At 37.9% G+C, this 15,343-nt stretch overlaps 1 protein-coding gene across 2 annotated transcripts; it reads left to right on the forward strand.

The window, feature by feature from the left end:
- The first annotated feature begins 565 nt into the window (after positions 1 to 565).
- nr1h5 (nuclear receptor subfamily 1, group H, member 5) lies at positions 566 to 11,943 on the forward strand. 2 transcript variants are annotated; one of them, XM_065248109.2, is made up of 11 exons: positions 566 to 1,039; positions 3,683 to 3,815; positions 6,693 to 7,040; positions 8,166 to 8,306; positions 8,508 to 8,656; positions 8,743 to 8,838; positions 10,135 to 10,222; positions 10,315 to 10,431; positions 10,522 to 10,611; positions 10,724 to 10,837; positions 11,557 to 11,943. In XM_065248109.2, exons 2-11 carry the CDS (start codon positions 3,719 to 3,721, stop codon positions 11,766 to 11,768), a joined length of 1,452 nt encoding a protein of 483 aa, XP_065104181.1. In that variant the 5' UTR covers positions 566 to 1,039; positions 3,683 to 3,718; the 3' UTR covers positions 11,769 to 11,943. The 2 variants fall into 2 exon arrangements, with proteins under 2 accessions (XP_065104181.1, XP_065104182.1); XM_065248110.2 differs by having other exon boundaries at positions 569 to 1,039; positions 11,560 to 11,943.
- The last annotated feature ends 3,400 nt before the right edge of the window (positions 11,944 to 15,343 follow it).

Genomic DNA, 15,343 nt, shown 5'->3' on the forward strand with positions numbered 1-15,343 from the left:
TTGAGAGCAACTGTGATGCTGATGTGGCCTAGTTTGACACCCCTGACCTAGAAGATGTCAGCTGAAAAGATGTTTTGGTAATTGTAATAGTTATTTGATTAAAATATGGCTTACAAATGTTTTTGTGCTGATAGGCCACCAACGTTCAAACCCTAAAATGCTCCCTAGATTTTGGAACGGCCTACGACACATTCTTCATTTGTGATTGAGGTCATTTCGTCGGCCCTGGAAAACACATCAGTGTTGTTTTTCCTCATTAAAACGGTCACTGTCATTAACATCCTGTGAGTTAAGAGCATCAGGGTGGGTCTGTAACCCACTGAATGTCCCCTCTGCCCCAGCGAAAAGACGTGAAGGGCCCACACACGGAGTGAAGGGGGGCTTATAGGAGAGATGATGGGGTTATGTGCAGTTGCGTGTGTCCAGTTAAATTGTGTAGTGTCACTGAGAATGTGGGAGTGCGTTCGGGCGGTTGTGTAATCCTGGCTGAGGCTCAGCAGGAAGAACCGGAGAGATAGTGAGAGACGCTCTCATCCATCAGATGGATGAACTGGGTCTGTTTATAAACACTGGAGTGCTGGGAATGTCCTAATGAGTCCTCTCATTCACATGTTTCTATCTTACTTTCTTAAAGTCAGTCATTACTTAACCCAAACGCCTCACAATTTGTGTCCAACGGGCCCAGACTGTTAGATATCAGCTCTGAGATTTGCTACAGTCGTGCACGTTTATAGGAAACTCCCAGAAGCGTTTCTCACTGACAGCGGAGCTGATCTTACAGTCGTAATGGTGCACTTATCTAATGGCCCAATGTGTTACAGGACGACGTTATCGACTTTGTGCCCCAGTGTTTAAACTGAGATCGAAGACACGTACTGGTACGTATTTGAATTGATGGTTTGTGTTGGACGGGAGCTGTTTGTTCTGCGCATGTGTGTATTTGGCAAATGTTAGACGTCAGGGGTTGAACTGCTGTCAACATCACACATGTAAGAGGCAAGACAAGCTGAGATCCACCACACGCAACGCATCAGAGCTGGTGAGTAGACAAAAATCAATCTGTTGAAATATTTAGATGAAACATTTCAAACGTTTTTTACTTGGGAACCAATTTAATAAGACCTAAAAATCATCTAATGATGCACTTTATGAAAGAAAGAGTAGTTATTTTGACTGATGACTGTTACGTATTTAATGTCTCAGGCCTGTATTGAAATATGTCTTTCTAAAATATACATCTTTGTATTGAATAGATTCTTTAGACTATATAAAGTGGTTTTATTTAAGCTCCTTTGAACGGTTCTTTGGAGAACCAGAAATGGTTCATCTATGGCACAGCTGTGCAGAACCCTTTAGCACCTTTATTTTTAAGAATGTTGATTGTTGGCGCTGAAGTCCCTTCATATTTGTTCAGAAACACTATGCACAATTGATCTCAGACAAGATTTCGTCATTGGGTTCTGAATCTTGTTATGTATCATTTAGGTACAGATGTGAGGTACTAATATGCACCCTATAGGTACAAAGGTGAACGGTTTGAAAGGGTAGCACCCCAGTGACAGCTTTTGTACCTCTTTTCTGAGATTGTGAGAAATTTTGTGAATAGCATAATTCTTTTTTAAGACTTTTTTATTATTATTTCATGGACAGAGAACTCATTGTACAACTCAGAAAAGACTTCACTGGTTTGTGTTTTTATGTGGATACTTGTGGATAGTCAGGCCTGATACACTGTTGCTCATAATCGTACCATTCAGCAGCTTTGGACTTTAGTCTGACACCTCCGTGCAAGGCCGTCTGATCTAAGAGTCTGATTTTCTACTCCAATTTGTAAACATGGTGCTGTGCAGGCCAGGCAACTGCAGACGAACAGCAAACATGATAACACGATGACTGACCCATTCGAAAAGATGAATTTCTATCAATTTCAGTGAAAAAAGAGACGTCCCAGCAAGCAATTTTTCGTTGGTAACATTTCCAATAACCATCCAAAAACAACCCAGACGACGAGGCTAAAACAAAGCAAATTTTAAACTGTCAGTGAAAATTTGGCCAAAAATTAATAAAATAATAAATGAAATGGCTTGGCTTTGCTTTCATCAGACATCTCATGAGTTATTTTGACAGAAAAATACCAAAAATTCAAGTTTATTTGGGCTAGAAGTGGGTTACTTATATAGGCAAACTATATCGGCTTCATAGTTAACCTAGACGGTGATGGCTTTCGCTTGCCGGGGTATTGCGGATGTATGTACAGATGTTTATTTTGTTGATCAAAGATGGGAATGTGTGGAATTTAGCTATTTAACATTCCATTAATGATTTATTTTGTGTGAAATAAAAACTTTGAAAAGAATTTAGACATTGAAGGCCATTAGTAGAAAAAGTTATTTCAGTAAGTTAGATGTGAATCGTCTGACGGCACAAATTCATCTTTTTGTCTCAAAAATTTAAACCTTCTGGATCAGTTCAAATCCGTGAATGTGTTCTGGCTTTAGTAACCATTTTCCCCATTTTAATGAAATCTGTTCTCCCATGCGACTTCTAATGTAAAACCTTTAACAAACAACTGTTGTGATCCACTTAAATCATGTCTATTTGCATTATGTACATTTAGAGAAATGAATTTGATTATTAATGCCTCCCTTCTTCAGTGAAGCGCTCCATAGAGTTCATAAAGGTCCATTTGTCAGCATTGCAGATTTTTCATTGTGATGGATGTTCCTCCCTTGGATCTCAAAGACGTTAATGATATCTATTTCGACACTGGACTAACAAAACCCCAAATGAGATCAAGCTGTTTATGAACAGGGCATCTACCACAACAACACAACTGTTGTTTATGTCAACACAGTGAGTTGCGTGCGTGTGTGTTTGTCATAATTTGAGGGTTTCTGGAAAGCCTGTCCCCCTCCGTGGGGTCTGTAGGGTGGGAAGGTTAGATTTCTGCGATCCTGAATCTTTTCAGTGTCAAAGATTAACTGCATGACAAACAGAGCTGTGGCAAACACAGTGTGTATAAACACTCCCTAAAACTCCAGAGATGAGCCGAATGTCACTCCGGCTTTTCCTCATGGGAAAAAAAGAGCAAATTCCACATTGCCACACAGAACACTGAGATCCTCGAAGTTCAAATAAATGAATCAAGAACTTCAAATTGAGATGAATTGAATGTGAATCATGACAACCGTCCCTTAAACAGCATCCTTGTTTGGTTTATAGGAATGTGACCAGGTGTAAAGGTTAAAGGGATAGTTTACCCAAAAATGAAACTTCTGTCACCCTCATGAGTTTCACCCCAAGGAAGATATTTGAACGGTATCCATAATATTTGTTTTTCCTACTGTGGAGTACCGTCAACTGCGTGCTTACCATTATTTATCAAAATAGCTTCCTACTCCTAGTGAGACATTTTCTGTAAAAGTCCTGCCAAAGCAGCTGTTGGGACACCCGGGTCTAATCTGTGGTCTTATTCTCACAGTCGCCGTTCTTCATCTCCTCTCAGAGGAGCACAGACGGAGATCTCCACAGCCGTCGCTGTGTTCTGTCATAACCTTTTTGTGACAGCGATGCCTAAAATAGCCGATCTAACTCTGGGGCTGGAGAGCTTGTTGTTGTCAGAGCCCTAAAATAAAGAAATGTAGATCAAGATCCTCATGTTCTTGTGCTTATTTTGCTCCAGAGGTTTTCTGTGAAACGGGACGATCAGACGGTTCAGATGAGAGAGGGGACCGATCCGGGTATGAGCATGTCTATCAGCAGCTACCTTTCTGCATCTGACACGTTTGACATAACAGAGCCGCCCCAGTACTATGGTAAGATTACGCTCTGTTAAATCATCAACAATTTTTTTATGAAATTGCAATATTGATAAAACACTTTAGTTTGGAAATCGGAGTCTTGTATAAATGTATATATGTGACCCAGTTTTTATAAATGTATATATGTGACTACCCAAGTTGTAGGATCAAAACTGCACCTTGCATTTCCATTTATTCAACTTTAATATGCATTTTTTTGTCATCAGACATCATACAATACTTGTAGTCACTATACAAATATGTGATTTTATGAAACCATTTTGGCTGTATGGTTTCAAAGTGGACCTTTCTGCTTCATGAAAGCTTCTTTGTAGTAGAAAAAGTTCTTACGGTAAGACAGAAATGTCTAAAACGGTTAGACAGAAATGTTTTTTGGATTTTTAGAAAGGTTCTTCAGGGAAACAAAAATTTTTTTTTCTATGGCTTCGCAGTGAAGAACCTTTAGTAGCACCGTTCGTTTTAAGAATAAAGAGGTCCTTGCAGTGATGCCATAGAAGAACCATTTTTGGTTCCCCAAAACCCTTTCTTTCTTTTTATAGTCTGTACGTTTCTTCACTACCGATGTTCTCCATTTTTGGAACCTTTCTTTTTAAGATTGTGTATAATAGGTGCACGTGAAAGATCTGTTTCAAATCTATATAAAATCTATGCTTAAATGTTTTTTCTCACTGTAACAAATGCAGATTTTGTGTAAAATTAACATATATTTTTATGTTACTTTAACTTCTAAAGACAAGTTGAAATTGTTTATAAGTTGTGTCATCTTACCACAGGTAAAAACAAAACCCGTTAACTGGCGCTGTCACTTGAGCTGGACACCTAAATTTAATATTTTTCATGTTAATGTTAATCTATCACAACTTACTATATATTGTTGGAAAGGTATAAGAATGTAGTTTTCATATTTCAAAACCTTTTAGCAGTATAAATAATGCAGTAACTTTAATTTATTCATTTGTGACAAGAGTATGCACCAAACCTTACAGCATACCAACACAAACCTCAGTTTTTTGATAATTTTATGTATTAAAAATAATACTATATTGCATTTTTTATTTATTACAAAATGTTGCGATGTTGAATGTTTCATAAGATGGGCTAGGCCTGAAACGTTTGTCTTGTTTTGTTTGTCATGGCCTGTTGTATTTTTTCGGTACTTCTCTGTATTTGATTCAGTCTCTGAGTGCGGTCTCTATGCTACTATTATACTATTTTATCATGGAGTTACGCACCGGGCACATTATTTATATTGGACGTTAGGCGCAAACGCCACTCTTATTACGTTATTTATAACAAATAAATGTGAACTGCTATAAAAATAATTTATATGTACCTCCAGACACTTCCATAACAAATGGTAAAGTGTCTTCTTTAAAACAAGACCAAAATTAGGCTTCTAGATCAAAAAAATGGCAGTTATATTAATTTGAAGGTGTACATCACCTTTTCACCACCCCCTCAATCAAGAAGGGCTGCACCAGTTAAAATAGTAGATTAAATTGAACTTGTCAAATTCAAATTTTTTTTAACTTCACGTTGTATTTTCTTACTTTTTGTTCCTCAAACAAAAAGAATGATTTCTTATAATCTTATAAACTTTTTTGACAACAGAGAAGCTTTTGTGCAATAGAAAGGTTGTTCAGATGTTTCTTTTCTGGAGCCAAAAATGGTTCTTCTATGGCATCATGAACCTCGTCACTGCAAAAAATGACTTTTTTAGTCAACTTAGTATTTTTGTCTTGTTTTCAGTAGAAATATCTAAAAATGCATTTTCTTAATTAGCAAAATTACCTAAGAAAATAAGTCTAAATTTGTGCTTGAAACAAGCAAAAACATCTGCCAATGGGGTGAGAAAAATTTGCTTGAGTTAAGTGTTTAAGATTAAGGTTTAAGAAAAAAGAAAAGAAAACTTATTTCAAGATTTTTTTTCTTACCCCAATGGTAGATTTTTTTGCTTCTTTTAAGCACAAAATCACTTAAATTTTATATTTTTTGTTTTAAAACTAGATTTATTTTCTTAGGTCATTTTGCTCATCAAAAAAATGCATCTTAATTTAAGAATTTTTAGATATTTGTACTGAAAACAAGACAAAAATACTAAACAAGAAAGTAATTTTTGCAGTGTTTATTTTTAATAAGTGCTCAGATACATTTCATAAAAAAAGTTAAATTCTCAGTTATATTCTGTCATTTCTTTTCCTGTGTCACTATGGTGAATGGACTGACCCGTCAGAGATTATATTTTAGCAAAGCTTCTGACCAACACGAATGTTTACAGAAAACTTCAGTGGTTTACAAACAGATGCTAACACAGAATAGGGATGTTCGAATCTTATCAGAACATAAACCATCTGTGAGAAAGACAGAAGTGAAGGCCACGCGATAGACTACCGGATAGATTTATTTTACTCATTTAATTATTAGCATTAATTCACCCAAACACTCAATGATCCCACAGCAGGGATTCTTGACTAAAAACATATCAGTCTTCCTCATTCGCACTATAACAACAGTTCATACTTGCCTGCACAGATGTGCTTCGGAAAATCTGCCAGCAGTGACGTGTTTCTCTCAATGGAGGATCTCAAATCCATCTTCACAACCCTCCATCCAACAAAAAAAAGAAAAAAAAGACATTACAGAGACTTCATTCAGTAAAAAACTAAAACTGTAACCTCTTCAGCTGCATCCTGTTTCCAGAGACAGAAAAGATTCAAAAGGTCTTGCTCTGGCTTTTTTTATTATGTCCCAATGGCCTCATAAGAGTCTTTAGGTAATTCTAGAATCGTGTGAAAATGGAAGAGATTTCTTCTGTTATATGAAACCACTGGAGATGTTTCTCAGAATGTTCCTCTGATGTTCTTGCTGCAGATGTTCTTGTGGATCCGTTGGGCTGCTCTTACCAGGATCAGGATCTGCAAAGTCCCATCTATGGGCAGCAGCTGTTTAGCCCCGTGCAGTTCTCCATGTACGGCTCGCCAAACGTTCAGCCGTGTAACCCACCCTATCCGTACGGCCATCAATGCTTCGAGTACACCTGTGAACAAGACGGGGAGGTCCAAAGCCCAGGACGGGGCAGCATCGTCAGCATTCCCCTGATGAAAAGATCAAGGATGGGGCATGGAGCTCGAGTAAAGGGCCAGGATGAACTGTGTGTGGTTTGTGGTGATAAAGCCTCGGGATATCACTATAATGCCCTCACCTGTGAGGGTTGCAAAGGTACGAATGATCACAGTGTGTTAGAAAGTACGCTGCATTAGAGAATGGACAACATCTTTGTACTTCATTACTGAATGTAGGATATATACAAAAATCAGTGGCTTGACTTTTTTCATTCTGAAAAATTAGAAAAAGTCTGTACACTGCAAAAAAATGATTTTCAAGAAAAAATATTCTTAGTGTTTTTGTCTTGTTTTCAGTAAAAATATCAAAAAATTCTTACTTTAAGATGCTTTTTCTTGATGAGCAAAATGACCCAAAATATATTATATTTAAGTGATTTTGTGCATAAAACAAGCAAAAAAAAATCTGCCAATGGGTCAAGCAAAAAAATATTGAAAATTTTTCTTAAACACTAAATTCAAGAAAAATTTGCTAACCCCATTGGCAGATTTTTTTGCTTGTTTTGTGCACAAAATCACTTAAATTTGATATTTTTTTGTCTAAAGACTTTTTTTGGTCATTTTGCCCATAAAGAAAATACATCTTGATTTAAGACTTTTTTGATATTTGTACTGAAAACAAGACAAAAATACTAATAAAGTAATTTTTGCAGTGTAAAAAGTCACTATAAATGTTAAAAGTCAAAAACTTTAACTTAAAATGTATGGGGTCTAAATTCAGATCACCCTTTTCAAGTCCCATAAGAAAAGTCATGCCACTCGGCGGCCATCTTTGCAGTGCCTTTATTTCAGTCCTACAGTCCTATGTACTATGAAAGATAGATATATCTCTAAAATCACAATTAAACACAATATTTCTGACCAACAAATTAACCTGACATCAACTGTACCATAACTCTTCTTCTTAAGCGATTAAAATTGTGCTTGAAAAAAACTTTATTTGAGGTCGTTTTATTGATGAATGATTGGTTCTTTTAAAGGGGATATTTCACAAGATGTCAAATAAATATTTGGTGTCCCCAGAGTGCATATGTGAAGTTTTTGCTCAAAATACCATATAGATCATTTATTTTTGAATATAGATAATTTAATTTTAACATAAACCTTTGTAGGCGTGAGCAAAAATGTCCCGCTTTTTGGGTGTGTGTTTTGATTGAGCATTGCTTTGTCTCCAAAAGCAGTGCTCAATTTTGTTATATCCAATATTTTTGTCTTTATTTAGGTTTCTTCAGACGCAGCGTGACCAAAAAAGCGGTGTACCGCTGCAAGAGTGGCGGCAGTTGTGAGATGGACATGTACATGCGCAGAAAGTGTCAAGACTGCAGACTGCGCAAATGCAGAGCCGTCGGGATGCTGGCAGAGTGTAAGACTGACACAACACTTGAGAAATAAATTATGCATTATTTAAAAAAAAAAAACTTTGGGTTGTAATTTATCTTATGCTGGGTTGTTTTAACTCATTTTACAAATTTTCTGGTTTAATTTAACCCAACAGCTGGGTTTTTCCCCTTTTGACCAAATGGTGAAATAGCGTCTTCATAGTAATAAAGTCAACTTTTTTCAGGTTTACTTACTGAGGTCCAATGTCAATCCAAGAGATTAAGAAAGGGCTCCAAACACAGAGGACACCACGGCTCCACACACAGTCCTGAAGATGATGATGAATGCTCTGAAAGCAGAAGTGTCTCATCGACAAGCAGATTCACCACACGGGTGAAACACTTACTCCATATAAAAAACTCTTTTATATCTCAATTATTTTTCATACAACATGACCCAAAGAAATACTCTGCTTACAGGTAACATCTGGTTTCTCCAGAGAACAGAAATGCATTCTGAACAGAATTGTCGAGGCGTACCGTAAATACATTATTCAAGACAACATGAATTGCCAGGTATTGCAAAGTATTATTTTGTATTGAGAATACATTAACAGCACAAACGTCATTCGATTCCAAGACTGTCAGAAAATATAGTCCCTAGCTGTCAGTGGGCCACCTGTGGTTTTTATGTCTGTGTGGTGTTTTTAATATGCTTTAAAACAAATCATGTGCAAAATCAATATTCAACACCATTATTTTCTCCATAAAATTGGAGTTTTCCAAAAGACAATCTCCTTCCCACGGTTTGAAATCGGCTTTGTTTCCTAAGTCATAAGCATCTAACCCAGGGTTCCCCAAATCTTAACCTGGTGGACCAGAGCACTGCAGAGTTTAGCTCCAACCCTGATCAAACACACCTGAGCAAACTAATCAAGATCTTCATGATCACTAGGAAATCACAGGTGTGTAAGTTTGATTAGGGTTGGACCTAAACACTGTAGTGCTCCGGTCCTCCAGGGTAAGATTTGGGGAACCCTGATCCAACCAATCACATCATCACACTTGAATGAGTGGATGGGACCCAGTGGCTTCAGCTCGACTTCGGTGATGTTCACACCTGTAACATCAGCACTAAAAGATTAGTGCTGCAAACGTGCAGTTCACGTATGCATTGTGTGAAACTAGACTTAGCAGTTATGTGTCGGATGTAGCATCTATTTACATATATATCTATGGTCTGAGGTGGAGCGAAAGAGTGGGGACTAATGTGCATATTTATATATTTTTATGCTAAAAAAAAATGTTTTAAGTGATAGGTTGTGTCTGAAATAGCTCCTATTATAATAGTCACTATTTGAGGGGACAGTCATTTGTAATGGTGTCCAAAAGTATCAAGTGCACTTATGCAATCTCGTAATGCACTGCAATAATGAGTGTACACTTTATTGTAAGGCATGGGCCAAATGAACTCCTGTGTTTTGACACGATTGACAGTGTCTGAATTCACTCACTTGTTTTCATTCATTCATTGAAGTGGACTATAAAAGCAAAGGGAATGAGGCTATATGGGGCTATTTCGGACACTTATCGATTACAGGGGGAGTTTAAGAAGGTCCTAATACCATTTAGGAACAGATATCATACATTTGGTTTTGATATGTACCTCTGAGATAATAATAGAAACTCTTTATGTGCAAAGGTGTACTTTTTGACAACTAGGAACCATTTTTTTTTTCTGACAGTGCAGGAAGACACGTGCTGATAAAAACATGCATTGTTGTCACTTTGGATGAAAGCGTCGGTCAAATGCATGACTGTGATATTAAGCAATAATGCTGTGAAGATAAAATTCCAGGTTTCTTTCCCCAGATATCTATGTGGTCAAGTTTAACAAGCAGTGTGGACTTGACTCCACCTCAGACAGAGAAACTTTTGCAGTTTTCAAGAAGTGTACCTGGTTAGTTTCCTCTTTAAATGCCACACACTTTTTTCAAATCATGTTTTAACAAAAACTAATTGATGTGTGTGTTTGTGTGATGTGGTGTTTAGGGTTTGAGCTTTTGGAAAGTTCTGACCAGAACACGCTCTTGTCAAGCTCCTCAGTTGAGGTTATGTTCCTGCTCCTCGCTCAGCAGTTTTCAGACAACCCCACTGGTGTCAGCGCTGGTATTTACATACAATACTCCATACTTACTCTATATGCATTACTGTTCTGTTTAACTATTTGAATTGCAAATTTGTATTGTTTCTTACTAGCTTTACACCCTGCAAGTTTAAATAATTTAAACTCTGACTGGGTGAAAACTTCCAAGATTGGGAACAACCATAGGATAACAACACACTCAGGTGGATATATAATATTCACATTACATGCATGGACGGATAAATTGCTGCATTATGATATTGCCTTAAAGTTTAAGTTTTGGTTTGGTTAAAAATGTAATATATCCTTGATCAGGGCTGAACGATGAGCTCTTGAGGTCGGTGGTAAACTTTCTCCACAGTATGGTGGCCATAGCAGTGACCGAGGCTGAATACGCACTTCTAACGGCAACCGCGGTATTGTGTTCAGGTCTGTTGATTATTATTATCAACTTTAATCAATTGACTTCTTCCAAAGTGATGTTAGAATATTAAGGAAATTAGTTTGTGGGCCAAACATCAAATCATACATATAGTTTTTAACTTCGATTTCAGAGATTACACGTACTGATATAATGTATACTATGAATGCACTGTCACTTTGAATAAAAGCAACTACCAAATGCATCAATTGTAAATAAGTATAAGGTCCTGTGTCCACAAAGTGTTTTTTTCCTGTGGCTGACGTATGTTCGCAATTGTTTCCAATGAAAGGGGCGCACATAAAAAAATTGGTAGCAGTTGAGCCCCGAAAATTGTTAATTTTCGGTGAAAAGCTGAGCTCGTCTGTACCTGCATTTCCATTACCCTTCAAATTGCACAAATTGAAAAAATGATTTAATAAAAAAAAAATCTTGATCAAATTTTTTTCTCTACACCAAAAATATCAAATTTAAGTGATTTTGTGCGTAAAGCAAGCAAAAAAATCTAAGAATCTTTTTCTTGAAAATCATTTTTTGCGGTGTGAATTGAAAATGAATTGAAAATGACTGTTTCACGTCAAAGACAGTTTTTATAAATATGGACTTTGCCGTGGATTTTTGCGTACGCCACTTTATAAATTAGGCCACAGGACAAGAATAATGGGTATTATTTTTTGTTTGAAATGAACCGTTTCTTTAACAAAGTTTTTTTTCTTGTGTTGTGAAGCAGACAGGCCCTTTCTGCGAGCGGTTGGTTGTGTCGAGAGCTTACAAGAGTTTGTTTTGGAGCTCCTGTCCAGATTATGCTGCAGCAGTCAGGGAGGATCTCATGACCCGAGGCGCTTCGCCCGGCTCCTCAGTCGACTGACAGAACTGAGAACTTTACAACACAATCACCTCACCCTTCTCCCACATCAATCCTGGGACATGCAGTCCTGAGACTGGAGGAGAGATTTATGACATCTAGTTTATTTTGCAATACAGTTTTATAGTTTTGTTTAAAACAATAATCCGGTTCATTGTACTGTTGACTACACATGTGCAGATATAGTTCAGCTAAAAATATACATTCTTATTCTTACATGCAATGAATAAAATGTTTCTTTTCACTTTTTATCATTTTGTTGTAAATCATACAGTTTTTCAATTTTATGAATTTGTTTGTAGTCATAATAATGTCCATGATATAATTTTTTCACCCAACTGAAGAAGTATATTGGTATGCTAAGTTTAGTAGCATTATTTCTGCACTGCACCATATAAAAGACAAATTTACAACTAAACACGGAAAAGAGACTAATTATATAGTTATTTAATTTTTTATATAATTTCATTTTTGTGCAAATTTACAACTAAACCCTAACGTTAGGATTAGTGTTAGCGTTTGGTAAGATACGTTAGGGCAACGTTTGGTAAGATAAGTTAGGGCAACATTTGGTAAGATATATTAGGGCAACGTTTGGTAAGATACATTAGAGCAACGTTTGGTAAGTAACGTTAGGGTTAGTGTTAACGTTTGGTAAGATACGCTAGGGCAACTTTTGGTAAGATACATTAGGGAAACGTTTGGGAAGATACGTCAGGGCAACGTTTGGTAAGATATGTTAGGGCAACGTTTGGAACGATACGTTAGGGCAACGTTTGGAACGATACGTTAGGGAAACATTCAGAACAATACATTAGAGCAACGTTTGGTAAGTAACGTTAGGGTTAGTGTTACCATTTGGTAAGATACGTTAGGGCAACGTTTGGGAAGATACGTTAGGGCAACGTTTGATAAGATACGTTAGGGCAACGTTTGGAACGATACGTTAGGGCAACGTTTGGAACGATACGTTAGGGCAACGTTTGGAACGATACGTTAGGGAAACATTCAGAACAATACATTAGAGCAACGTTTGGTAAGTAACGTTAGGGTTAGTGTTAACATTTGGTAAGATCCGTTAGGGCAACGCTTGGGAAGATCCGTTAGGGCAACGTTTGTTAAGATACGTTAGGGCAACGTTTGATATGATACGTTAGGGCAATGTTTGGAACGATACGTTAGGGCAACGTTTGGTAAGATACGTTAGGGCAACGTTTGGAACAATACGTTAGGGCAACGTTTGGTAAGATACGTTAGGGAAACATTCAGAACAATACATTAGAGCAACGTTTGGTAAGTAACGTTAGGGTTAGTGTTAACATTTGGTAAGATACGTTAGGGCAACGTTTGGGAAGATACGTTAGGGCAACGTTTGGTAAGATACGTTAGGGCAACGTTTGGTAAGATACGTTAGGGCAACGTTTGGAACGATACGTTAGGGCAACGTTTGGAACGATACGTTAGGGAAACATTCAGATCAATACATTAGAGCAACGTTTGGTAAGTAACGTTAGGGTTAGTGTTAATGTTTGGTAAGATACGCTAGGGCAACGTTTGGTAAGATACGTTAGAGCAACGTTTGGTAAGATACGTTAGGGCAACGTTTGGTACGATACGTTAGGGCAACGTTTGATAAGATACGTTAGGGCAACGTTTGGTAAGATACGTTAGGGCAACGTTTGGTAAGATACGTTAGGGCAACGTTTGGTAAGATACGTTAGGGCAACGTTTGGTACGATACGTTAGGGCAACGTTTGGAACGATACATTAGGGCAACGTTTGCTAAGATACGTTAGGGCAACGTTTTGTAAGATACGTTAGGGCAACATTCGGTAAGATACGTTAGAGCAACGTTTGGTAAGATACGTTAGGGCAACGTTTGGTAAGATACGTTAGGGCAACGTTTGGTAAGATACGTTAGGGCAACGTTTGATAAGATACGTTAGGGCAACGTTTGGTAAGATACGTTAGGGCAACGTTTGGTAAGATACGTTAGGGCAACGTTTGGAACGATACGTTAGGGCAACGTTTGGTAAGATACGTTAGGGCAACGTTTGGAACGATACGTTAGGGAAACGTTAGGAACAATACATTAGAGCAACGTTTGGTAAGTAACGTTAGGGTTAGTGTTAACGTTTGGTAAGATACGTTAGGGCAACGTTCGGTAAGATACGTTAGGGTAACGTTTGGTAAGATACGTTAGGGCAACGTTTGGTAAGATACGTTAGGGCAACGTTTGAAACAATACGTTAGGGCAACGTATGGTAAGTAACGTTAGGGCAACGTTTGGTAAGATACGTTAGGGCAACGTATGGTAAGTAACGTTAGGGCAACGTTTGGAACGATACGTTAGGGAAACATTCAGAACAATACATTACAGCAACGTTTGGTAAGTAACGTTAGGGAAACGTTTGGTACGATACGTTAGGGCAACGTTTGGTACGATACGTTAGGGCAACGTTTGGTACGATACGTTAGGGCAACGTTTGCTAAGATACGTTAGGGCAACGTTTGGAACGATACGTTAGGGCAACGTTTGGAACGATACGTTAGGGCAACGTTTGGAACGATACGTTAGGGCAACGTTTGGAACGATACGTTAGAGCAACGTTCGGTAAGATACGTTAGGGCAACGTTTGGTAAGATACGTTAGAGCAACGTTTGGTAAGATACGTTAGGGCAACGTTTGATAAGATACGTTAGGGCAACGTTTGGTAAGATACGTTAGGGCAACGTTTGGTACGATACGTTAGGGCAACGTTTGGAACGATACGTTAGGGCAACGTTTGGTAAGATACGTTAGAGCAACGTTTGGAACGATACGTTAGGGCAACGTTTGGAACGATACGTTAGGGCAACGTTTGGAACGATACGTTAGGGCAACGTTCGGTAAGATACGTTAGGGCACCGTTTGGAACGATACGTTAGGGCAACGTTTGGAACGATACGTTAGGGCAACGTTTGGAACGATACGTTAGGGCAACGTTTGGTAAGATACGTTAGGGCAACGTTTGGTAAGATACGTTAGAGCAACGTTTGGAACGATACGTTAGGGCAACGTTTGGTAAGATACGTTAGAGCATATTTGGAACGATACATTAGGGCAACGTTTGGTAAGATACGTTAGGGCAACGTTTGGAACGATACGTTAGGGAAACGTTCGGAACGATACATTAGAGCAACGTTTGGTAAGTAACGTTAGGGTTAGTGTTAACGTTTGGTAAGATACGCTAGGGCAACGTTTGGTAAGATACGTTAGGGCAACGTTTGGTAAGTAACATTAGGGCAACGTTTGGTAAGTAACGTTAGGGCAACATTTGCAGAGTCTGCAAATCAATATTTTGTGTGTATGTGTTCAGTTATCTGAATTAAACTTTGTGTCCACCTCCCAAGAATATTAGTACCAGCCGTCACTGCTCTCATTTTTAATCTTAAACTTGGCACTAAATAAGGGAATAAAAACTAAATCAGGTTTAAAAGAGGAACACCAGCAGTCCCAGTAGAGTTTCAATAAGACATTTATTTCTCCCACAATGAAAATACTGTTTGAACAGATTATTTGGTGGGTTGGTAAAATCTGCAGTTTGTACAAGCTTAAAATTTCTTGGAGGTTCCATCTTATAAACAGTGAACAAACGCTCGACATCTT

This window comes from Paramisgurnus dabryanus, chromosome 11 (assembly GCF_030506205.2).
Source record: "Paramisgurnus dabryanus chromosome 11, PD_genome_1.1, whole genome shotgun sequence".
Classification (NCBI taxonomy): domain Eukaryota; kingdom Metazoa; phylum Chordata; class Actinopteri; order Cypriniformes; family Cobitidae; genus Paramisgurnus; species Paramisgurnus dabryanus.

What these genes read in the sequence shown, in the direction of transcription:
- nr1h5 (XM_065248109.2), top strand. Translation starts at nt 3,719, where the DNA reads ATGAGAGAGGGGACCGATCCGGGTATGAGCATGTCTATCAGCAGCTAC. An exon ending in CACCTGTGAGGGTTGCAAAG is followed by an intron (nt 7,041 to 8,165) that starts GTACGAATGATC and finishes GTCTTTATTTAG; the next exon opens with GTTTCTTCAGACGCAGCGTG. An exon ending in AACCGCGGTATTGTGTTCAG is followed by an intron (nt 10,838 to 11,556) that starts GTCTGTTGATTA and finishes TGTGTTGTGAAG; the next exon opens with CAGACAGGCCCTTTCTGCGA.